At 41.4% G+C, this 25,251-nt stretch overlaps 1 protein-coding gene across 4 annotated transcripts in view; it reads left to right on the top strand.

The window, feature by feature from the left end:
- Mpp7 (membrane palmitoylated protein 7) overlaps positions 1 to 25,251 on the top strand; it is a 201,238-nt gene that overhangs the window by 80,265 nt on the left and 95,722 nt on the right. For all 4 annotated transcript variants that reach the window (XM_005083443.4, XM_040755245.1, XM_040755244.1 and 1 more), the window contains exon 3: positions 3,429 to 3,547. In XM_005083443.4, coding sequence (XP_005083500.2) covers positions 3,429 to 3,547 — 119 coding nt within the window. The remainder of the gene's footprint in view (positions 1 to 3,428; positions 3,548 to 25,251) is intronic.

The following is a 25,251-nucleotide window of genomic DNA, read 5'->3' as shown; positions in this document are numbered from 1 at the left end:
ATATAGGTGTATGTTCAGCCCCGTGTCGGGATAGGGACTGGCGGCTTTTAGAGTCTGCATTGCCTTCTTTGAGACTGTACATCTCTGGCCTCTTGGCTCTGCCACCATGCTTTTAATTTATGGTTTACACTAGCCTTTTTCTTCCAGCCTTGGTTATGGCTCCAGATCAGGTAGCTGAAGGGACTGTGGTTGTCACTGGAATGACAGATTGTGGTGGTGACATATCAGTAAGGATTGTGTAATGGTAGAGAAGGCAGAAAACTCAGGCTTATGAGCCTTTGCTAGCAGGAAAATTATTTTTTAAAACTTTGAGTATGAAATGGTGTGTTTCACAAAATGTAAACAATACTTGTGTAGAATTAACACTTTCCATGTGTAAAGGGGCGTGATGTTGTAGACATTTGGAATGCTTGCTAAAGCTGTTTTGACTCTGAACCACTGGAATGCAGTGGTGTTTTGTTCTAGAGGAAGATGCATCAAGGAAAGAATGTTATTTTACACCAAGTGCATTGGGCTCAGAACCCCATGGTTCCATTGAAAGTTTAAGACAACCATTTGATCTTAGCGTTTTTTGTATTGCCATTTTTATTTTGAGATCGCTATAGAGCCACGTGCCGTTTTAATAAATGATACAGACTTGTACATCCCCATTTCCTTCCAGTGTTAGTATCTTGTACCGACCACAGCAGAGTGTGGCAGCCAGGAAATTGTCACTGACACAACCTGATATGATTTAAATGTATTCCTCAAACTTCATGTTCTGTGAGCTTAGTTCTAGGGGTAACTATGAGGGAAGCAGACCTTTAACAGGAGGCCAGCCCAGTAGGGTTCGTCCCTCATGAATGAGTTAATGTCTCGTGTGCAGGAGTGAGCTTGTTATGAACAAGCAGTCTGTCACCTCTTGCTCACTTGCTGTCTATCGCTTTTCTGCTCTCTACCATGGGATGTACTCCCAAAGTGCTGCACTTTCATGTTGGGGCCCAAGTAAACTTGCATTTTTTATTAAGTATCCAGTCTGTGGCATTCTGCTATAGCAATGTGAAGAGAGAGTCTCCACACTTAGATTCACCAGTTTTCTGTTCACTTTTATGTGTTTGTATGTTTAGTTTTATATGTACATCTTACCATTCTTTAAATTAAATTTATTCATTTGTTTATATCCTGATCACTGTTTCCCCTCCCTCCCCTCCTCCCACTCTCTCACCCTCCCTCCCCCTACCCCATCCAATCCACTCCTCTTCTATTTCTGTTCAGAAAGGGGCAGGCCTCCCATGGGTGTCTACAAAGCATGGCATATCAAGTTGAGGTAGGACTAAGCTCCTCCCCTCATATTAAGGCTGGGCAGACAACCTAGTATGGGGAGTAGATTCCCAAAAGCCAGCCAGTGCATCAGGGATAGGCCCTGCTTGCTCTGCTGGGAGTCCTACAAGTAGATCAAGCTACACAACTGTCGCTCATATGTGGAGGGCCTAGGTTGATCCCATGAGAGCTCTTTAGGTGCCACACCATAGTCTGTGAGCTCCCAGAAGCCAAGGTTAGTTGTTTCTGAGGGTTCCCTTGTGATGACATTGACCCCCGCTCCTGTTTGTTTAAAAACAAGGGAAATAAGGGTTAGATAAATCACACAAAATGCTTTCAGAGTAGACATGGGGATCAAATATTGATCTATCTTAGCTTTTCAGTAATAATAATAATTAGTAGCCAGATCTCACTGAGTTTCATATGGAATATTGTATACTTAGCACACACCAGGCTTGTATTGACTTAAGTGACCTTCCTAGGAATTTTACCATGTAAAATTGGTTTACTAAACTTAATTAAACCTGGTAATTTTTCCAAGAACAGGTAAGTTTTTTTTTTACAACTTGAAATCAGTAGAAAAAATCCCTCTTTTTTCATAATTTTACATTTTATGTCATGACCATGGAAGTTTAGGGGGGGAGGGAAGTTGAGTGAGTCCTGTATTGCAGGTGGAGTTAAGTTGAGGTTTTTAAAAGTCTTTGTTCTATTGTAAAGAAGAGCTGGTTTAGGCAGAGTGCCAAATTTTAAAGAGAATTAATCTAAAATATCACAAATACTTAAAAGTATAATTGGATTTCTTTCATGTTCTAATTGAGGGTTATTCTTATGACTACTTTTGGCTAAATACAGCACCAGGGATGTTTGAATTCGGTCAGATATCCACAGTTACATATCTGGCTTTACAGTGGTGCCTCATGCATTTGCCTGTAAACTGGTATGGATATGTGTTAGGAAGATAATAGATACACCAATGGAGAGTCCATAATTTACTGTTCTTTGCTTGTTAAATGTCTTGTAAAGCTGTCCTTATGATGAACAGCAATCCTTACTCAGACTAGGGATAACAACCCTGTGCGTTGCTCCTCAGGAGGCCTCAGTGTTTTTTGTAGAAGCAGACAGATATAAAAGGCATCTTGTCCTTTGTACTTTGTGTCATCCTGCTAGAGAATGCACCATGTGCTGGAATCTGATCCTGACTTCTGCCAGGCCACCTCCCTCAAGAATCATGGGCAAATCCCGCTACAACAGTTCTTGGACTTTAGTCTGCCTGCTTTCGACTGAGATGGATGGCTCCTGTGGGGAGCACTGTGCTTCTGTCTGCCTGAGCATCTCTGCCAGGCGTGCCACAGCAACCTGCATCTGCCACCTGAGGGGAGGGAAATACGTTTCATACACTGCAGATGTAAACTACATTCTGCACAGTCCTTTTGGAAAAAGCCGTAGTCCACAGAAGTGGAATAGCCTGTGAATCACCATGTGGGGTTGATTTTGTCCTACATGGCAGAACTTTATTTGCATGTTAGATAATGCAAATCTTCTGAAGCTTTGTATTATTAGAAATTCTTTGTAAACTACAAAGCCTCTTTTGAGATCACTATATCCATTTTCTCCTAAGGAAGTTTTTCCTCCTCATTCCACTCCATGGCTAATAAGAGGGGAATGCAGTAACGGTTAAAGAAAGGAATGCATGCCTTTTCTTTCTTTCTTTCTTTCTTTCTTTCTTTCTTTCTTTCTTTCTTTCTTTCTTTCTTTCTCTCTCTCTCTCTCTCTCTTTTTCCTCTCTTTCTCCCTTTCTCTCTCTCTCTCCCCCTCTCTCTTTCATTCTCTCTTCCTTTCTTTTGAGAATTGTACACATTTTCTGTCTTGGGTTATGTAAACGTGCATGACTGTAAAATGTTGACAAGTGTGAAAGGTAAAAAAAAAAACTATCCTGTTAATATATACTTCTTTGGAATTTAAAAATCAAAACACTTCCTCTGTTTCTTGAGAGAACTGTTTTGCTTGATGGCCCAGAATACAAATCCAGTAAAAATGACATGTTCCAGCCGTCACTTACACATACACCTTCGGTGAAATTAATGAGATCACCCTAAGATTACACTTTGTGTTTTATTTTCATTTTATAGGTCTGTATGAGCTGTTGGCCGCTCTGCCCGCCCAGCTGCGGCCACATGTGGATAGCCAGGAGGACCTGACCTTCCTCTGGGACATGTTTGGTGAAAAGAGCCTACATTCACTGGTCAAGGTAAACCACACTGATGTCAAGTTCTCTTTGTGAAAAACATATGGAAAAATATTTTGAGCGCCATCTAGTAAACCAGAGACGAAATTGTTCCTGTCTGAAAACAAAACAGCCTTGTTCTATTTCATGGCTGGGCGTGGAGGTTGTTAAAGATCTTACCAAAAATACATAGATGACTTCACTGAAGGGGACGATGTGGCCGCGCATGCTAATGCAGCGGCATGCGGCTGCCCTTGTTTAGACAAAGGACAAAATAGTGGCAGGAAGGTTGAGACTCCGTTCTGGTTGACATTCGTGAGCTGGAATTTCACTTAAATAAGCAAATGTTCACAGCAGAAATTAGAAGGAATGTGTGTTCTGAGGTCAGAGACGGCAGCTGCCCAGAAGCCACATTAATTTAAAATAATTTCCTTTAACAAAGTCAACTGAAATTCTAGTAAGCTGATTCTTTTGTTGGCCTGACTCCATTGAAATGGTATTTTGTAGATAAATACAGTGGAGCTAAATATGAATAAAAACAGTTTTTGGAGACCGTTTTAGGGAAAGCATCCCGCCACGAGAATTGTCAGCCACCGGGAACCTGATCCCGCCTTACAGAAATTCTGGGAGTGACCAGCAACTCTTAAAATAGTAAAATGAGAACAAGAAACTCACTGGAAAACATGCCACTCAGCTTCTGGAAATACAAACTGCGTTTTCTCTCATTTAACTCAAGCTGAAAGAAATGCCGAGTCTTTCTTGTGTCTGTAGGAGGTAGAAGAAGCTCATATCTCCATGAAATCTGGACCTATACTTCATTCAGCTAACTTTGTTATGGTTGTCCGTCATGAAAGGAATCTTTTAACTGATATATAGTATCTGAAAATGGGCCACTTCTGAATCGCCACTGTTTACAGAACAGAAATGAATTATGTGTTTCTTTTCCTGAAATTTGTCCGTTTTGAGTAGCAGCAATACTGAGGAAGCTAAAGTCAATATGTGGTCCTCCCCAGGCCTAGAGATTATTCATTCATTTATTTTTTTCATCATAATGCAATGGCCAAGGTATCTTTGTGCTCGAATTCATTTTAGGCAGCTTAGTTAATTCCTCGGGGCGAGTAAGAAATGGTCTTGGGACTACAACTGAGGAGTTCCTGCCTTGTATAGTAATTGAATGTAGGGACTGGGGAGTAGCTACGGATGTATGCACACTGATTTTAGCATTTGCTGAAAGGAATAACATGTACTTGAATTGCCACCGCCCCTGAGTCACTAAGTAAACATTCCTCCAAAGAATAGATGCATGTTTATTTGAATTTATTTATATCATAGCTATAATTTCCTTACCTAAAGTGGAAGTCAGAATGTGTGTCAGCAATTAGACAGTTTCTATAAAACTGTTACCATCTCAGTTCTTGGATAGCTAGCTACGTAAGTCAGGCAGGTTTAATAAGTAGTGAGGGAAAGGCTATCAGAGCACATAAAATGTCAAAGAACTACAGAGGTGATGGCTACTGGAGTGAAAAGGATGAAATTATTGTATGAAACAAATCCCTACTCACATTGGACAGTGAGCCTTAAGCATAGACCTTTTCCCAAAGTGTCTGTTAGTAGCAAGTGGGTAGGAAGCATCTAAGAGTGTGCTAGCCTCTGGTTCTCTAAAAACAGGGAAATCAATGGATAGATGCTGCCAGCATTTAGATAGCACAGTTGAATGTGTACTGTTTGTTCCATGTGTTTTCAGTAATTGCTATAAAATGCATTTTAAAAAATGAGTCTTATTTGATGCCACTCGTGTAGTATTCGTGATTCCTCCGTCCTCTCCTCTGCCTCCAGCTCTCATCAGATGCAGACCTCAAGTGTGTCCTCTGCCTGACCCGTTCTATTAGTTTTAAATATGTAAAGTCTAAAGCGCCTCCAGGAGGCAAGCTCCTGGGATCTTAGCTTAAAACAGCTGGAACAAACCACTTAACTGGATTCCAAATGCCTCTAGTTAAGGCCGGAGGACAGAAGCCTTTAGCTTTTGTACATAAATCTTGCTAGAGCCAAAGGAATTTGTTTGAAAAGATTTGTTGTAGAGTGAACCAAAATGTGCTTTGGTTTTATGCTCTTGCCTGAAGTTAAAGCCGTTAGTGTGTGATTTAGAACTGGAGAATGCAGAATTTGATTTTCATCCTAGCACCGAATTTTCATGGTCCTTGTGGGTCTCTCTCTCTCTCTCTCTCTCTCTCTCTCTCTCTCTCTCTCTCTCTCTCTCTCTCTCTCTCTCTCTCTCTCTCTCTCTGTGTCTTGTTTGTGTGTACATAGATGTGTGTGTCTATGCATGTGTATGTATGTGTGTGTCTTTGTGTGTCTCTGTGTGTATGTATGTGTGTTTGTCTCTCTGTGTGTGGTATAAATTGCCACACAGTTTGAAAGGTTTAAAATGCTTGTAACCCAGGGACCTAAAGGAAAAATACTCAAGAAGAGATGGCACATCACAGCATCACAGTCTTAAGTGGCAGGTACCGTACTCTACTTTGGATATTGAGGTTGTTACTGGAAAGAAAGGCTAATCCTAACAGGCTTGGTCAGCTTTTGACAATGCAACCCCATATTACCACCTACAAAGTTGATGCCCAAAAGCAGCACAGCTGCTACAAAAAAAAAATCACAGAGATCTCAGTATTTTAAGTGAGTTCATGACTTTGCTCTGGAACACATTCATAGATGCGCCTGCAAGGTGTCTGCTGAGGGTGATTTCTAAAAGAAAGCTTTAGGGTGAAAAGCTGAGTAATAAGAAGCACAAGTATAGCGTTCTGTCACTCTCAGGAGGAAGACGGTACTGAGAGCGTCTGAGAACTCTTACATCTGCTTGATGGGGACCTGCACATGTGGAGGACTAGGAAGCATCATTCACTCAGTCCAGCCAGTGTGAGGGAACACACTGCTGATGCATCTTTTGCTAATCTACAGGGTTCACAGAGCATATGTTTTATGCTCTAACTTCATTTCTAGATTTATCTTCTGTGTTCTTACCACTTTTTCAAAAAAAATGGGATCTGATTACTTAACTTAAATTTTCTCTAGTCGTGTATGTATTTATAATTTGATTTAAATTCATTTTAGAACAAGATAGAGCATAAGAACTTGCTTAAATATTGGATTTAAAAAAAATTGGGTTGCATTTGTGTCTCCTACAGAAACTTATGTTTTTAACTCAAAATTGCACCGGCTCTCTAGGATGAGAATATCCAATTATTATGACTTTTGCATTTTTGCATATTTCTTTGCCCTTTCAGTAGTTGTATGTGTGGGAGGACATGAAGAAAATAGAAGAAGTTACTGGAGCTTTATGCTATTTTTAGACTCGAGTATTCAACAAACACAAATTTGTATTTTAAGTGAGATTTTCCTTGCACAATAGAATTACTGTATGTTTTTCTGGGATTTCAGTGTTTAAAACAACAATGCTGAGAGCTATGGAATTTCAGTTAGTAGAGTGCTTACCTTAAAGTCATGAGGGTCTGAATTTGAGTCCACAGACCTGGAAGCCCGAATTTATAATGCCAGGACTAGGAGGGCAGAAGCAGGCAGGTCCCAGAGATTTGGTGGTGCCAACCCAGCCTGCTTGATAAATTCTACATCAGTAAAGAGACCGTGTCTAGCAATCAAAGTGGTTGCTATTTGAGTAATGACAGATATATATCCTACCCCTGCACACTATTATTCTTAATTAGAATAAACACAAGTAGACCCTCACACCACTTGTGTGCCCAGTTTTAATAATGGTTATTGATGAATCATTAATGCTACATAATCAATGCATTTCTGTATTTTTTTGGGCACTGCTATGTGCTGAGCGTTTTCTGGACTATCTGGTGAGAATTTCCAAAATGGAAGGCATAATCTTTTGTTTAATCTCCAGTTTCCCATGGAGTTATACACAGACACATGCCAATTATAGTGTCCTCTGGTAGATTATATGTGTAACTCAATAGTAGCTCCAGTATAGGTTCCTGGAGGATTTGGTTTCCTCAGCTAGACCCTGCCTGCTGAACAGGAGTTTCTTAGGTAAGTATTTATTGGGGTAGTGGGAAGTTAGACAAAAGAAGTAATGTGCAACACAAGAGGGAATAGTGAGCATTTTGTCTTTAGGATGGGGTCTGTTTGCTGGCATATGAATTATGGAAGGTGAGGGCAAAGTCTAAGGAGGCAAAGATGTTCACATGAGTGACTTTGTAAACCCAACATATTGGGAGCCATTTCCTTGAAAGGGTGAAAGCAGGGGGGTAAAAAACAAAACAAAACCCACTTTGTTTTCTTTCTTTTTGTTTAAACTCTTATTTTATTTATTTTTCAAGGAAGGAGGGGTTAAGCCCACAGTCCAAGGGTTATTTTTTATTTTTAGTTGTGTGTATGAGTGCATGTGTATGTGAGGCTATGTGCACATGAGTGAAGTTACCAATGGAGGCCAGAAGAGGGCATTGGACCCCCACAAGCTGGGGTTATAGATGGCTGTGAGCCCTTAACTGTGGGGCACTAGAAACTAAACTTGGGTCCTTTGCAAGAGCAGTGTGCATGCTCTTAACTACTGGGACATCCCTCCAATTTGTTTTCCTTTGGAAATAAAGGCCAGAGGCTAGATAGGGCATGGGATTTCCAAGTCAAGAAAGATGACAACATAACCATTGAGTTCCAGTTTGAGGGGCGAGCTGGCAGTGGTGTTCATATCATATTGAGACTTGTGCTCTGTGATCTACCCACCAGTGCCAAGCTGTTTGGGAGGAGACTCTGGAGACATCTCTGAGAAGAGCTCTCTACAAGCATATCAGTTCATACATTTTGAGTATCTCCTCAGAGGAAATGAGAAGCAATTTTAGATGTTTTAAATGTCTGCTTTAGGGGATAATCAAATAATTAGACTCATGCATCTAGAGTTGAGGATAATTACGTTCAAGGTTGTAGATAATAGATTTAGGTATAGGGTTGTCAGATAAAGTACAGGAGTCACTTAAGTTGTGATGTGGCTCTTAATGACCAGTTACATGTATAACTGGTCTCATAATTTGAGAGTGCCTGATGATTTGGTAGTTTCTGTGCATTTGGCTGTGATGTATACACAATAAAGATAGCACCTAATTCCTTTCTTTGAAAGTGTCCCCATGTTGACATTTTCTCCATCATTAAACAATGCATGCTTACACATTTAAAAAATCATGACCAAACCCAAGAATGCCTAGATTCTCCTCTTAAACCTGCCAGTGGTGGTGCACATTAATCTTAGCAATTGGGAGGCAGAGACAGGTAGATCTCTGTGAGTTCAAAGCCAGCCTGGTCTACAGAACGAGTTCCAGGGCAAGCTCCAAAGCTACACAGTGAAACCCTGTCTCAGAAAAAAAAAAGTCTTATAATTTCATGCTACTGTGAGGTCTGTGATTTAGTTTGATTTGGGGGGAAGGCGTGAATTCTAGGTGTAGAGTAACATGTCTGAATAGGAATATTCAGTAGTTCCAGTAGTCACCGGATGACTTTTTCTCCACTGAATTGTCTTTTCTTCTTTCATCTATACCATGCTGTCTTGGTTACCTTTGTGACTCCTGCTGTAGAGTAATTCAACTTCTCTAGTTTTGCTCATGGTCAATATTGTATTGGTCATTTTGGGTCTTTTCCAGATGAACTTCAGAGTAAGCTTGTCAATTTGCTGGGATTTTGGTTGGTATTGTGTATTTTGTAGGAGATTATATCACAACAGCACCGTGCATTCCTGCCCATGCAACTGAAATCTCTCTCCATTTATTGCAATTCCCTTTCATTTCTTCATTGGAATATCTTGTTATGTTGGTACCTGCATATGTCTTTGTTTGCTGTGCTATAGTTGTAAAATTGTTGTAATCACTTTTCTGTGGTCGTCATCAAACACCATGACTGAGGCAACTTACAGAAGGAAGAATTTATTTTGTGCTTACAGCTCCAGAGAGATGAGTCTATCTCTGTTAAGGTGGGGAGGCGTGGCAGCAGGCATGGAGGCAGGAACAGCTGAGAGCTCATATCTCCACCCACAGACAAGAAGTAGAAAGGGCAAGCTGTCATACATAGCATGTGACTTCTGAGACCAAAAAGTCTGCCCCCAGTGACATACTTCTCCCAATCTTACCCCCTAAAATGCCCCAAACTGGAAACTAAGAATTCAGATTCCCAAGAATATGGCGACTGTCTCTTTTAAACCACCACAGAAATAGTTTATATTTTTAATTTCTGTTTTCAGCTCTTCATTACTTTTGTATAGGCACCAGTTGACTTTGTATATACCAAGCCTATATCCTATATCTTTGCTACAATTGTTTTATGAGTGCCCAGAGTTTTGCTGCTGTTGATTCTTTAGTCAACATAATCATGTCACCTATAAACAAAACTTCTTTATTTTCAGTTTATACTTCTTGTTTCCTATTTTGTCTTATGTTAGCTATATATCTTGTGCAGTACTGAAGAGCAATGGTAGGCGTGACCATCTTTGCTGCTTTAAATGTTTCAGGGAGAAAAACAAAAAACGAATCTAGTTTCTCACTATTTTGAATGTTGTGAGAGAGCTGGACATTAGCACTTAAGAACACTGGCTGCTCTTCTAGAGGACCTGGGTTTGGCTCCTGACACCATATGGTGGCTCACAAACCATCTATAATAATAGTTCCAGAGGATTCAGTGTCCTTTTCGTGTGTCCTTGTCTCCTCAAACACAAGCGTGTACGTGGTGCACAGACATATACTTGGGCATTGAACTCAAGTGTCAGGCTTGCTGGTATGTTACTTTACCCAAGTGGTCCCCAGTCTCGGACTTTTCGTTGTTGTATGCTATAGTTTTTATACAGGTTCTACTTACCAAAGGCTCATGTGGAGGAAGTGTGGCCTCCACTGGGATGGTGCTGAGCACTGATGGGACCTTTAAGAATGGAGTTTGAGCCGGGCGTTGGTGGTGCATGCCTTTAATCCCAGCACTTGGGAGGCAGAGGCAGGTGGATTTCTATGAGTTCAAGGTCAGCCTGGTATACAAAGCAAATTCCATGACAGCCTCCAAAACAATTCAGAGAAACCCTGTCTCGAAAAACCAAAAACAAAAAAAAAAAAAAAGAAAAGAAAAAGAATGGAGTTTGGTGGGGTCTGAGAATGGCCATTGAGGGTCCTGCTCTCAGCAGGGATTAAGCTAATTTTCTGGAGCTTCTGACTTGTTCTCAGGGAGTCTGACCCTCGAGTGGCACTCTGATTGTTCTTTCATAGGGCAGTGCCGTGATGTATCTTCAGAGGGCATCATCTTTCCAGAGCATGACTGATGATTTAGACCTCTAAATCTGAGACAGCAAACCTCTTTTGTCTTTAAAGTACCACCCTCGAGTTTCTCATTGTAGTGATAGAATATTTAGAGTGATCAATTCAAGCCATTCACATTTAACACCATAATTTGTATATTGGGTTAATATTTATCCTGGGTCAGTAGATATCTATTCAATACATTTGTTAGTTTGACCACACCCTTTCTTTCCCTTCCCTGTGTTAGTTGGATATCTTATATTATTCCAGTTACCCTCTTAGCATTTCAACGATGCTGTCCCTCTAGTAAGTAGCATATGTACTAACTTGGGTCTGCCTTCAGATAACACTACCATTTCACAGGTGGTAGAGTTGCCACATCAGAGCACACTCCGTTCGTCCGTCCGTCCGTCCTCCCTCCTTCCTTCCCTCCCTTCCTCCCTCCCTCCCTCCCTCCCTCCCTCCCTCCCTCCCTCCCTCCCTCCCTCCCTCCCTCCCCTCCTTCCTTCCTCTCTCACCCTCCCTCCCTCCCTCTCATCTTCTTTCTTTCTTTCTTTCTTTCTTTCTTTCTTTCTTTCTTTCTTTCTTTCTTTCTTTCTTTCTTTCTTTCTGTCCTTTTTTCTGCCCCTGTCAAGCCTTTCACTCACCCATATGCTACAATCACCAAGTTGTTGCCATTACTGCTTTGAACAAACAACTTCATTAGCCAATCCTTTCAGAATAAGAAAAATCAAGGGTTGCGACTCTCAGTACCTTTCTGACGTTCTTCTGTGTTTATATAAATCTCACTGTCTAACCTGGGCTCTGTATGATCTTTTTTTAATCCCCGAAGAATGTCTCTTAATACTTTTTTGGAAGGCAGATCTACTGGTAACAAATTCCTTGCGTTCTTGTTTGTCTGAAAAGTTCATACTTCTTCTCTGCTTGTGATGTGCCATTTCATCGGATACAGAAATTTTAGAGTGGAGTTTCTTTTTCTTCCAACATGTAAAGTATTTTACTGAATTTGTTTTCTTGCTTAAATGATTTCTGATAGGAGACTAATGTTATCCAAGTTCATGGAGGATAAGGGTCTCTAAAGATAAGGGTCTTGTGGTGGCTCTGGTGCCATGCCCTGCCTTTCAGACTTCCTCTTTACTTCTGGCCCTCTGTAGTTTTAATGCAGGTGGCAAACGTGTGGGTGTCTCAGACTTTGTTTTAATCTTTATGGATTTATTTATCTTTTTTAGATTCCTGTACTTGTGGTTTGTGGATTGTCATTAATTTGGGGTAATTCTCAGCCCATCACTTCAGGTGTCTGTTCTTTCTCCCAAGGTTTCTGTTCTGCACTGGCCCTTTTCTAATCGTCTCACAGCTCTTAGATTTTTGTTTCTCTGCTCTTCTTCACTCATCTCATTTGCATTTCCACAGGGGAAGTTGCCATTCTCTCCTTGTCTTCCCTTGTATTGGGGTTTGAATGAGAACGTTCCCCATAGGCTCATGTGTTTGAACACTGGGTCTCCAGTTGGTGGTGCTGTTTGGAGGAAATTAAAGAACCTCTAGGATGTGGCGCCTTGCTGGAGAAATTGCATTGTTGGGATCACATTTTTAGGGTTTATAACCTTGCCCCACTTCCAGTGAGCTCTCTGCTTTCTGCTTGGCTGCCTGCTGCATGCCTCCCTTGCTTTTATGGAGTCCTCTAACTCCTTCTGTAAGTTGCCTTTGGTTGAAGATTTCATCACAGCAACAGAAATGTAAATGACACACCTGGCTGCCACGTTCTTTCTACAAATGAGCACATCAAAGGCAGCATTTATGTCTACACAACCATTCTCTGATTTCCAGGCTTTCCTGTGGATTGCTAGTATCTCCAGTCCCTGATTACACTACCTGCTGTGTACATCCGACATATCAAGTATGCTTATTTTAAATTCCTTGTCTCATTGTTAAATCTGCTTTGGTGGTCCTTGTCACTCTTTCATCTCTTTAGGCCTTCCTTCCCTGCAGTTATCATGCCTTATAATATTTTGTTGAAAGCTACTTGTGACTCACAGGATAACAGGAACTCTGGTGAGCAGGCCTTTACTGTGAGTTTTTAATGTTATTGTGGCTGGGAACTGGGTGCGTGTAGCTTAGTTCTGGAGATTTGAGTTCCCTTTGTACCCTTCTCCTCTAGCCCCTCAGCCCCCTTGTCTTTGGATTTACTTTAAAAAAAACCCTCTTTAGAGTCACACATCAAAGCTCTCACTTCTAATCCATTGGGGATCATTTCAGACTTATGGGTGACGGACGGTTGTTAGAGACTGATTCTCACTAAGTGCTTATCTTGTGGTTTTTATTTATTTTAGAATTGGGTCTGTCTAGGTATATGTATTTTAATCATATTTGTTTCCCCCTCCTGCAACTGAAATAACCAGGCACTCTTTCCCTGACTTCAGCCATGAGACTTGGTGTGTGGACTCTTCTTCAACAGGGCCCACAGGAGATTGTGATTCTCACGCCGATCTTAGTTTGTAATACAGATTCTCAGATAACACATCAAACACCATATAGTAAATATATCTATATATATATGTACATGTGCAGGTTACATATGTTTATATGAACATATGTAGAGTAATGACAAAGAGTTACAGAGGCAGTGAGTATCAAGGAGGCCCGAGAAGGTAAAGCTGGGAAACCAATAGGAATAGAAGAGTCCTTGTATTGATACGATAATGATGAATGTTGGTAAGATGTATTGAAAAGCTGCAGGGGAGAATCTGAGGGAGAGGTAGTGGCCATGCCCATCACCAGTTTGAGAGAGAAGTAGCAAAGGTGATGAGAAGCATTTGTAGAGATGAAAAGGCAGAACCAGGTCTAAATGAAGGGACGGATGCAAAGGTAGGTCCAGCTGGGTGAACACGAGGACAGGTGGATGTAGGTCATGATTCCTTACCAGACACTCTAGGTGGCCAGATGACAGACTGATAGGGACCTTCACTATTCCAGTGCTGCGTTCCACCTCTTTCTGGGGTCTAAGTTACCCCCTTGATAAGATGTGTCCTGTAAGCTCTTGGGCCCGGTTTTCTTCACACCATTTTATTACATTTGTGTTCCCCTACAGTATCAATTTAGCTTGATTCTCTTATAGGGTGGTATCCTTTCTTCTCCCAGGAGAAGTCAGCCTTTGGGGCACAAGCTGTGCGGGACATACAGTACAGTTCATGAGTGTACCCAGAAACAAGGCCACCCTTCACCTTCAAAGTAGGGTCAAAAGTTTCTTGTAAAATTGGAGTCTCTCAGATCAAGGTACAGGCTGAAACCCCACCATTTTACACAAAATATAGAGTAATATAGGGGAAGGAGCAGCCTGACCTCAGCACCTCCCAGCAGACTGATTTCTAAGTGTGAAAACATTGCAAATGAACACTTTATTTGCCGACTGTTTAGATTCATTTCCATTGGAGAAAGCATGAAGGAGGACTCCCTATTTCTTCAAGAAAGATATCATGGATGTGCAATGGCTAATCTTTCATTCCTCTTACAAGTGAGATGCTGTGGCTTGGTCATCAGTTCTCCTTAAACCAGATGCACATATGCCAAGTTCATGCAGCCCTTGTTGATACCGTGGCAGTCTTTTTTGTTTATCCCTTACCCCAATTCATGGAATACTTTGAGGCAACACGCATTTCTGTCACTGGGGCTCCCTCTGGCTTCCTTTTTGGTCCCCAGGCCTATTGCTGGCCATTAACATTCGCATGAGACATCTAGGGTGTAGTGTAGATGATGGGATTTACCTACTGTGAAGTTCTGGGTGTTGGTGGCGCACACCTTTAGTCCCAGCACTCCGGAGGCAGAGGCAGAGGCAGGCAGATCTCTGTGAGTTCGAGACCTACTGTGAAGTGAGAATGGACAGTGGCTCAGGGCACAGTTATACCTGTGTATGCTCATGACAGGCTTGATACTCTGTTTCTAGAATCTCTGGGACAAACAGCTTCTATTTAAAGTGATTTCTTTGCTTAGTCCTTGCCAGACTTATTTTATCAACACTTAAGGGAATAGAGAAAGCTGTTGTCTGTACCCTTTACTAGAAAGTGTCTGGCTAGACACTGATCTTAGGCCCTGCGAGGCATTCAGAATACCACATTTCTGCCCAGGGACACAGAGAGACACATCACAAATTCTGTTCTTCTAGTCAGCATCAGTGTCCCATGGTCCCAGTTCTTAGTTTCTGAAGCTGCTGATGAGGAAGGAAGGGTCCACCTACAGGGACCTCCAAGCCTGCAGAGATCTAACTAGCTACCCAATGGTCTTACAGTCTTCCCTATTCAGTTATTGTAGTATCTCTCATTTTATCAAGAAGCAATGAGAAGCTTAATAGCAGTCACTGGGGTGATACTCCTGTGCTCATGAATTAGATTCAGGCTGAGATAATGTTCTATGTACAAGTTCAGGACGTTTTGGAAACACGTAAATGTAGGGAGTGAGGATGGTGTCATGTTGGGAGAGCGAACCCCTTGTTTGAGTGTGTCGGGGAGGGGGGTTATGTTACTTGTCTCTGTCGTATTGTTTGCCTTGGGTGGGAGGAAAAAAAAAAGACAGCCAGACACTGTGAATGATCCATGGCCACCTGGTCTGACAGAGGCTCTTGTTGGGCCTCAACAGCTGGTAATGCTCCTGGGCCAATCAAAGGTAATTGTCCAGCCAGCTCTGTTGGAGAAACCAGACAGAGGTATTTCATATGTTATAGGTTACACTTTTCTGGACACAGAAACACGTACAGCCCGCTGAAGATAGGAATTCCTGAGGCTCTGGGTAAATTGTTGTTTTTGTAATTCATACTCTCCAAACAGTGGCCATATGTTAGCCCTTCTTGAGGTATTTGCCAGGGAGGAGAGAGAGTGGATAGGAGCCAGGTTTGTGAAGCCTTGATGGAGCTGTGTCCCCTGCCAGGTCTGCCTTTACTATAATGGAATGGTGCCTTCTGGACGTTAGAGTGCATGCAGATGACTCTTCAAGAATTCAGAGTTTCAGAACAACCACCTAACGTGTATTTAGCCATAATTTAATGGGAAGGAATCTATTAGCCCCACAAAAATATTTCTTTCCTAGAAATATCACTGCCTTGAGAACAGTCATTCATATTAGAATGCTTGGAGTCAAGAAGTCTCTCACATTTTCATTTCCTATGTCGAGACAATTCCTGTTACTCCCTATTTCCAGAGAATAGGAATTCCAGAGAGCAGGAAGATAACCAGCTTCCCTAGATACTGTGCTCAGTGGGGCAGGGGCCACACCTGAAACTGCCCTCCTGACTTCAGGAGGTATTGCCAGGTCGCTCTATCAAGAATTGACCATAGTATAGGAAGGAAGGCTTTTGAAACCTGTGTTTGTAATTCTGCTGCCTTGGATCAAATGAGAATTGCAAGTAAACATCTTTCACCAGCTGGTTTGGTCTGAAGGACCTGATAATATCCCCTGAAGTTTAGTTAGCTTCCACAGGCCCTTGTTAACCACCACGAAATGAGAGAGGTGGAAGCCCACTGTGCAGCCAAAGGAGGGCAGGGGAGTTCCCAGAGAGAAGTGTTGTGTCTGCAGGACGGTATTTGTAATCATCCCCATTGGGTTCCAGCCCATACTCACACACTCTCTCTTCCTTCTCTGCCACCTCCTTCTCAAAGCTCGCACTGAGAACCATTGGCTACACCAGTTCCTTTCTCATACCTATGGGGGTTCTGTGTATTTGAGCTCTACCATCAGCCAAGAAATAACAGAGGTCCTAATTCAGATCTGTCTCTGGCCCTGTGCCATTAGCTTGATTGACTTGGATTCTGGTAATACTTATTATGAGGACTGATTATGGATTAGTGAATCAAATGTGAATTAGCGAGTGGATAGATATATTTAAGTGTACTTTAAATGGTCTGGTGCATAGTGACTTATCACTGTGAAGAGACTAATTAGTATGACCTTCATCATCCCTATTTTAAACAGTTTTGCAACCATGTTCATTGACACACCATTCTTTCCAATATCCCTTTGGCTGCCTGGATCCTTTTTCAGAGTGGTCTTTTCTAGTCTTACTATATTTTTATTTTCATGCCTTCAAATTTTTGTCCTGTTTAAATTTGCAGCAAAAACTTGATAGCAGTGTGTGATTAGAAATTCTTAACAAAGTTCTTAAGTTAGCCAAATGTAGTTCCTAAATGGTACAGGACATTCCAGATATCAAATATGAGAACAATGAATTAAACACTCCAATATCTACCTCACATCTTAAGGAATAAATCATTGTCTGATGTCCCTGCCCTTCAACAATATTCATTGTCAGAAGTCACTAAGATTTCAGGATTCATTATTTGCGCAACTTAGCATGCTTAATTCTAGCAAGTGTCTTCACTGTATTACATTCCAAATCTGTTTCCCAGATGTAGCTTAGTAGGCAATGTGGTGGGACTCATAACACATGCAGTCATTCACATTCCGTGGAGTTAGTTATTTTTGAGTGATTGCTATGATCTGACAGTTGCTTGCCTTAAAAAGTTAATGCTCATCTTGTCAAGACGCCATAACTTCTGTATTTTCTTCCTCGATAAGCACGTGCCTTCCTTCTAGCCAGTGTGGCGAGGTTCGAGGAAGAGTGGTGTGTGTTACGTCACTCTTCTGCTTCACTGTCCCAGTGTCGTGGAGCGGCACAGGTGTGTGTCATCTTGGCTCATCCCTCATCGCCAGTCAAATGGAAGACAAATACTCTTTCAACCGTGCTGAGCATGTGCTGATGGGCAGCCAGCTTCCTCCTTCCATCCTTTGCCTCCCTGACCTACAGTTGGCGTATAGGAAGCGCCTGGTGTGTCCTGGCCCTGGCCAGGTCTTTGTTTATACTCTGTTAAATTTAGTTGTGCTTACCCAGCTCTTCTGAAATCAAATGCTGAAGGAAAAAAAAACTAGTCCGCAGACCCATCTCTACGTAAGAACTTTAGAAACGTTAATACGGCGCATTTCTGTTTCAGCTAAAGTCGAAATGAAATTAACCAGTAACTTAAAAATGAATTCTGTCTCTTGATAGCCACTTTTTAAGCAATGATAAAGATGTTAAAATTTATTTCTGTTATTTGACATAGGAGATGTGCGTCTTGGTCTTTTAATTCGTGTAAACTCTGGCTGTCTTAATCTTCAGATGTCCACTAGGTGGCACCATTCCTTCAGGAAATTTGACCCCTTACTCTAGGAACTTGTCCATTTGTCATTGATGGGTTAAAAATAAAAAGCAGAATCACTCCAAAGCACTATGAAAAACGTGTGAAATTTTCTTACGTCATGTAAAGAGCTGTGGAGCTTTGCGGTAGAGGTATTTATGATCGATAATGTATTACATTTCCAGAGAATCTGATCTTACCATTTGGCTCTTTCATGTAAGACGTATTTAATGTATAGTGTGTTAGGTGGTGATGACGATACAGTGGTAAAAATGGCCTTGGTGGTCTTTTGTCGTGACTCTGGGAATCCAGCTCAGTTATTCCAATAGGCAGATACTATTCCTAACAAATGAGGCTTGCTACTTAAGCTATGTAATGGGTGGAGAAAGAGTGTTTGCTCAGTTCTCTGTTGAGTAATTGACTACTGAGCTAACTGAGAGAGGACTGGTTTGCTCAAGGATTGCCGGGTAAAACTGGGCATAGCGGGCACCTGTACTTCCGGCACTTGAGACTGTAAGGTTGGAGGATTGTGAGCTTCAGGCCAGTGTGGGCCACACAGCAAGTTTCAGGGCAGCCTGAGCTACATAGGGAGACCCTGTCTCCAGAAACCAGGGGTCAGGTGGAAGGGATGTTAGGAGGTAAGAGTGAGTTGTGGGAGAAGCTTCATGGTGTGGGGTTCAGGGTTCTTCACCTGCTCCCCAATTGCTGCAATAGTTGGGTCCACTAGGTACAGTCAGTTCTTATTTCATTGGTACTTTCTCTCAGTGTGTTTTTCTCTCATCTTTCTGGAAGTTCTTTTAGATACTGTCTTCTGGAATTAGTGTCTTAGGTTTTCTTCAGCCTTTGTTTTCTGAAGATTTCCTCAGTGCTTTATCTTTCTTTCTTTTCTTTCTTTTTTTTTCCGAGACAGGGTTTCTCTGTATTGTTTTGGAGCTGTCCTGGAACTCACTCTGTAGACTAGGCTGGCCTTGAACTCACAGAGATCCTCCTGCCTCTGCCTCCTGAGTGCTTGGATTAAAGGCGTGCACCACCAATGCCTGGCATGCTTTATCTTTCTTTTTTTTATTAAAAATTTTATTTTTAAATTTAAATTCAAATTAGAAACAAGGTTTCTTCACATGTCAATCTCACCCTCCTTCTCCCTTTCCCTCCCCCTCCTCCCACCCCCTCCCACCACCTACCCAATACCCCCTCCTTTCTCCAGGGAATTTCTTTCTATTTAATTTTTTTAATTGCAGTTATAATTTAAATTGCATTTATTATTGAGGGGTATCTGGTAACCCTCCTATTTTTTTAAAAAGAGCTTCTTATCTTAGTCCATGTATTATAGAATCTTTTTAAAAATAATTGACCCCCAAACTGCTCACTTACTCATTGGTTATCACTTTCTTTTTTTTATTTTTTATTTTTTATTTTTTTTAATTTTCCAGTTTAAATTTAGATAAGAAACGAGGTTGCTTCACAAGTCAGTTCCAGGTCCCTCTCCCATTCCCTCCCCTCCTCCCGTACCCTCCCCCCAACCCCCCCCCCGTTATCCCCTCATTCCCCCAGGGAGGGTGAGGCCCTCCAAGGGGGGGTGGTTATCACTTTCTTTGTGCCCTGTTCAGTCCTCCATCAACCCTAAGGCACACACACTGATCTTTGCAAAGACAATGTGTTGACTTGTTAGACAGCCAGTTATGGGGTAGGGCTGGTTTTGAACATAGTTTGTCTGGCCTAAGCTTTAAATGTGCTTTAAACATTGTGTGATTCTCAGACTGGAGATGCAGCTTTTTTGGTAGAGTGCTTCCCTTCCTGCACAAAACCCTGGGTTCAATCCCTGGCACTGCATAAACCTGGTGTGTTGATCATCTCAGCACTCAGAACGTGGCGGCAGGAAGATAAGAAGTTTAAGGTCACCCTTGACTAGATGAAGCCTGTGTCTCAAAAACAAAAGAACTCAGCAGGATGATTTCAGCTTTGTTTTATAATTATTCCTTGTTGTGTTCTACTCTTCTTGGCCCTGGAATTTTCCCCTTTTCAGTCTGACTATCCATTTGATGTTTCTCTTGGAGGCTTACCTTACGTATCTACTGAGGTTAAGGCTGTTCGGTCCTCGACCATACTGAAGAGAAACTGTATCTGCCGGGCTGGAGTAGAGGTCCCAGGATGATGCTAACCATGCTCTAAATGCATGGAACACAGAAGAATGCAGCCAGATGTGCCCAGTATGGGAAGCCCAGCTTTAAGGTATAGGAAGGGAGACTCTTGGACTCTTGGTGGGTGATAAGAGAGATAATCATTCTAGAACTTACTTTTTCAACTCCACAGCATTTCAGGTTTTTGGCTCAAGGAAGCCTGGCACCTGCATCCTGGGGCTTAGGACCTATGGGTAACAGCCCCAGTGTATGCTACTCTTCCTAGTCCATGCTACTCCGCTTCCTGCAAGGCCTGCATCTCCAAGCATTGAGCAGAGCTATCTGGGCTGAATGATTATGTTCTAGTCTCTGAGTTTGTTCTAGTTTCAGTCAGTGATTTTCTTTTTCTAAAAAAAAAAATCTTGAATTCTCTTGTTTACTGACTACCCTAATTCTATTATTTTTAGTTGAAAATATTTTAGTACAGGGCTAGGAAAATGATTCAGTGGGTAATCCTTTTCTGCACAAAAGTCAAGTGTGGTTTTAAGTATCTGTAAACCCAGTAATGGGGAGACACAACAGGAGGACCCCGGGGCTTACGGATCAGCTAGTGTAGATATTGAGAGACTCTGTTCCCAAACCAGAGTGTGGAGAGTGATAGAAAACTCTTGACATCACCCCCTGGTCTCCACGCACACATACTTGCAGGCGCATGGGCTTTGTGTGCCTTGCCCCCACCATAAATAAAAAATCAAACAGGAAGTATTGGAAGGATTTTAGTACCGTGTAGAGATTCGACTGCGCGGCCCACCACTCAGCTTTGTTACTGTGAGTTTTAGGGGCATTTTCACCATCCCCAGCTGTATTCATCATGATTTCTTTAACCATCTTCTCCTAGTTGGACAGATTTTTTTATGTTTAATTAGTACTTAGGTTATTTTCAGGTATAGTTTATGTAGGGATAGGTACTTCAGTCTTCTTAATCTCTCAGTTGTCTTGCTGAAGCGCCCTCATCTGTTCATCATGTAGGATCATCATGAACAAAGGACAATTCCATGGCTGAGCCCACTTACTGCCCCACCCATCACTACTCTTTCTGATGCTTCAGGGTACTCCATCCCTGACCAGGGGGAGCCCCTCTACCTGGAGCCTGTGTTTTTGACACCGCCTCACTAGGCTTTGATTGCAGCATTGCCTTCTTGCTGGAGAGAGTGGCCTGGGTTGGTCTACACATCCAGCTCTGGACAGCTTCCCATGTTAAACATTTTAAGACTTCCAGTAAATACCGTCAAGTTCATCAGTGAAGTTCTTATTTTTCACACATTCTCTCTCTCATCTTGGATCATTGTGTTTAACCAGGACTGCCAGGTCTGCAGTGACTAACCATCAGCCCAGAGGCTTTTGTTCTGGAAGGCCATACTCTGGTTGTGTTGGCCTGGAAAAGGGTTCATAGAAACATCTTCCCCCCTGAGTTCTCGTTCTCTCTCTCTCTCTCTCTCTCTCTCTCTCTCTCTCTCTCTCTCTCTCTCTCTCTCTCTCTCTTATCCTTTTATTAATAGTTAAAGGCCTGCTTGTCTAAAATTTCAAGTTTGTAATTTCTTTTTTACTACCTTAATTACATTTCCTTTGGTTTCCAATACAAAGTGCTCGTGTCCCAGTCCAAGGCCAGGATAACTTCCCTTTATAATGTTTTGTGTTAGTGCGTATGAGGTGTTTTTCTTCATGTCAAGTCTTCAAAGACTGTGTTAATTTTCTCAGATGTTGAGTTTATCTTTTCATCGTCTGTGCTTATATTCTTGGTTGTTGTTTTTTTTTAAGATTCCACCAAACTCCAAAACACCCTGCCCTGCCCACCACAGTAGCTGCCTCATTTCCTACTTTCTGAGAGTGAATCTCTATTCTAACTTGGAGCTGTGTGGACAGTTTTCCTGTTCCTAGGCATTTCTTAAATGCATCCTTGCAATATCTTAGTTTTGTGTTTTTTCTTAGATTATGCTTAAGCATAGCCGTAGCATGGTTTGTTCAACTATTAGACATTTTCACTTTGATTATTTATTTACTCACTTTTGTGGTGCTAAGGGTTGAGCCTAGGGCCTTGGGTGTACAGATCGAGCACTTAGCTCTGTCTTTGCATGCTTCGTTGAGGGTGGTAATGCCTATGCTTCTGTTGTGTGTAGGCTTGGGGAGCGGGTTTCTTCCAACTGCTTGTGTATGTTGCGGAATGTCCATTTAAGATGTGTTACATTAATTTATGCTCTAGAATGTTGTTTAGTGATGCAAAAATGTGTTGCATTCTTTTATGTTGCATTTGTTTAACTCTGTAAAGCTGTGTTACTTTGCCCGCTAAATACCTGATTGGTCTAATAAAGAGCTGAATGGTCAATAGCAAGGCAGGAAAGAGAAATAGGGAGGGCTGGCAGGCAGAGAGAATAAATAGGATGAGAAATCTAGGGAAGAGAGGAGCCAGGAAAGAAGAGGAGGATGCCAGGGGCTAGCCACCTGGGCACACAGCCAGCCATGGAGTAAGAAAACAAAGGTATAGAATAAAGAAATGTAAAAAGCCCAGAGGCAAAACATAGTTAAAGAGAAATTTGATAGTTTGTTAGAAAAGCTGGCTAGAAACAAGCCAAGCTATGGTCAGGCGTTCATAAGTAAGAATAAGTCTCCATGTATTTATTTGTAAGCTGTGTGGTAGGCCCCAAGAGGTAAAAACAAACAAGCAAACCCAACTACATGTACACAAAGTAGGTTCTTTTTAGGGTGTGCTTGGAAGTGGCACTGCTGAGGTGACAGTATCTATTTTGAATTGTGTTTCAGTTTGTATTCTCATAAGCAGCACCGGGCACTTCATGCTGTCCCATACACATGCTAGCTCTGGGGAAAAGAGGATTTGTTTCTGCTCTTGTGTTTCAGTCCACTCTGAGTGACTGTGGTAATATTTTCTTTGGCTTAAATTTGAACGCCCAGATGACCGTTACATTGTGTACTGTATTTATTGGCCAGTTTGGATTTCCTATTTAGTGAAGCACTTGTTCAAGTCTCCTGCCTACTTTTACATTGCTTATTTTATCACTTATTTGTAAGAATTCCTCATAAATGCTTCAGTGACGCTCAGTTTTGGGTCAGCACTTCACTTACGTGACTCCTGTCTGATTGGTACCCTTCTCTCCCATTTTGGATGGTGCTGTCGATTGTATCCAGGTTTTGCTCTTGCTAGTCAATTGTTCTGTAATGGAGCGCCATTCTAGGTCCTTCTGCGACATTTCTTTTAAATGAGGTCTTGATGAACACAAGTTCTTACCATATAATTCATTTATCTTTTTCTTTTAAAACTAGGGATTTTGTTGCCATGTGAGCTTCAAGATCACAAAGATAATTTCCTGCATAAAATTCTCAAGAAACATTATTGTTTTACTTATGCACACACAGACTCATGCACACGTGTGTGCATATGGCACACATATACTTGTAATGCTGGAGATTGAGCTCAGGATTCCACACATGCTAGGTAAGTGCTCTACCACTGAGCTATAACTTTAGCCCTGCTTTTACTTTTTTGCAAAATTTTGACACTGGGTCTCAAAGTAGGCAAGGGTGGACTTGAACTTGTGATCCTCCATCAGTACCATGAGTAGCTGGCATTATAGACCTATGCCACCAGCCCTGGCTCAGAGAGAGCTGTAGTCTACCTCTAGTTGATTTTTGTTTATCATGTGAGGTAAGGATGTATTTTTTATTTGTTTTTCCTAGATGTCTATTCAGTTGGTAGGGTACCATTTAACTGAGGGACATCCTTTCTGACAGTCTTGTAGTACCAGCTCCTACATTAATCCAGCCTCTATTCACAGAGTTCTGCTTCTTTGTGTGACTCCTCATTATGTTGGTATAACAATGCCCCATAAGCCGGGCGTTGGTGGTGCACATGCCTTTAATCCCAGCACTCGGGAGGCAGAGGCAGGCGGATCTCTGTGAGTTCAAGGCCAGCCTGGTCTACAAAGTGAGTTCCAGGACAGCCTCCAAAGCTACAGAGAAACCCTGTCTCGAAAAACCAAAAAAAAAAAAAAAAAAAACCCCAAAAAACAAACAAACAAAAAAACAATGCCCCATAAAAGAGAATATGCTAGTATCAGGGGAGGCATAGCTCATTTGGATACAGTAGATATGTTTATAACATTAATTCCACTAACTCTCAACTTTTCCAGTTATCTAGTTTGTTAATTTCTTTCAGGAACACTTTATAATTTTCTTTTACAAATTTTACTGGTTATAATTTTTCCTAGGCACTAAAAAGTTAAATTTTAGCTGTTTGGTACTTATACATTGAAATACATTCTGTTGTTTTAGTTTAAAGTAAGGATTCATTTAGATCCTCATTTTGATAAATTAATTCAGAACTTTTGTTACTTTATCTGTATATATCTTAACTAGCATGACAGCCTCGTTTCTTCTATTACATTATTCTTTCTGTCTGTCTATCATCTGTTTTTTATCAACCAGTATCCCCCATCATCATCATCATCATCATCATCATCATCATCATCAATCTGGCATCTATCACCATCTGTCATTTAGCTATATGTCACCCATTAATCTTATATATTTATCCATTTGTCTTCTTAACTATCAAACAATCCTCTATCTACCCATCTATATGACTATATTTATATCTATCTGCTTTCCCCCTATAGGTTTGTCTAAGACTTCTAGAACATGGTTGAAAGAGAATTAAAATAGTGGAGCTCTTTGTTTTCTTTTCCATGCACATTTTGCCCTCCTATCCATCTTTGAATGCAAACGCCCTCTGTCCTGCACCTCTAGCATCCTGCCCACATCACTCTGACACTCTTTGAGATGTTTGTTCTTATCTGATGATCTTTTCCCCCTCTGGAAGGGAACTTTTGTCACCTTTTTGTCCTCCCTTGGCTTTTTATTTTAATTTAAAAAATGTATTTTATCTCAACTAAACCTATAATATATATAGACAGTCAGTAGTGGTGGGAATCATAATTTTCAGAGGATGACTGAAGGTCAAAGAGGTCAGTCGCATGAAGTGTAGCAACTCTGGATACAGTAGCACTCAGTATGCATTGGTATTAGAATTATTAGTAGTCATTGGAAGGTGCCATATTATTCATTCAACATTATAAACACCTATTTGAATAACATATTAA

Source organism: Mesocricetus auratus, unplaced genomic scaffold, assembly GCF_017639785.1.
Source record: "Mesocricetus auratus isolate SY011 unplaced genomic scaffold, BCM_Maur_2.0 Super-Scaffold_100013, whole genome shotgun sequence".
Classification (NCBI taxonomy): Eukaryota; Metazoa; Chordata; class Mammalia; order Rodentia; family Cricetidae; genus Mesocricetus; species Mesocricetus auratus.
Note: the sequence above shows the minus strand (reverse complement) of the source record. Positions and strands in the feature narration are given on the sequence as shown.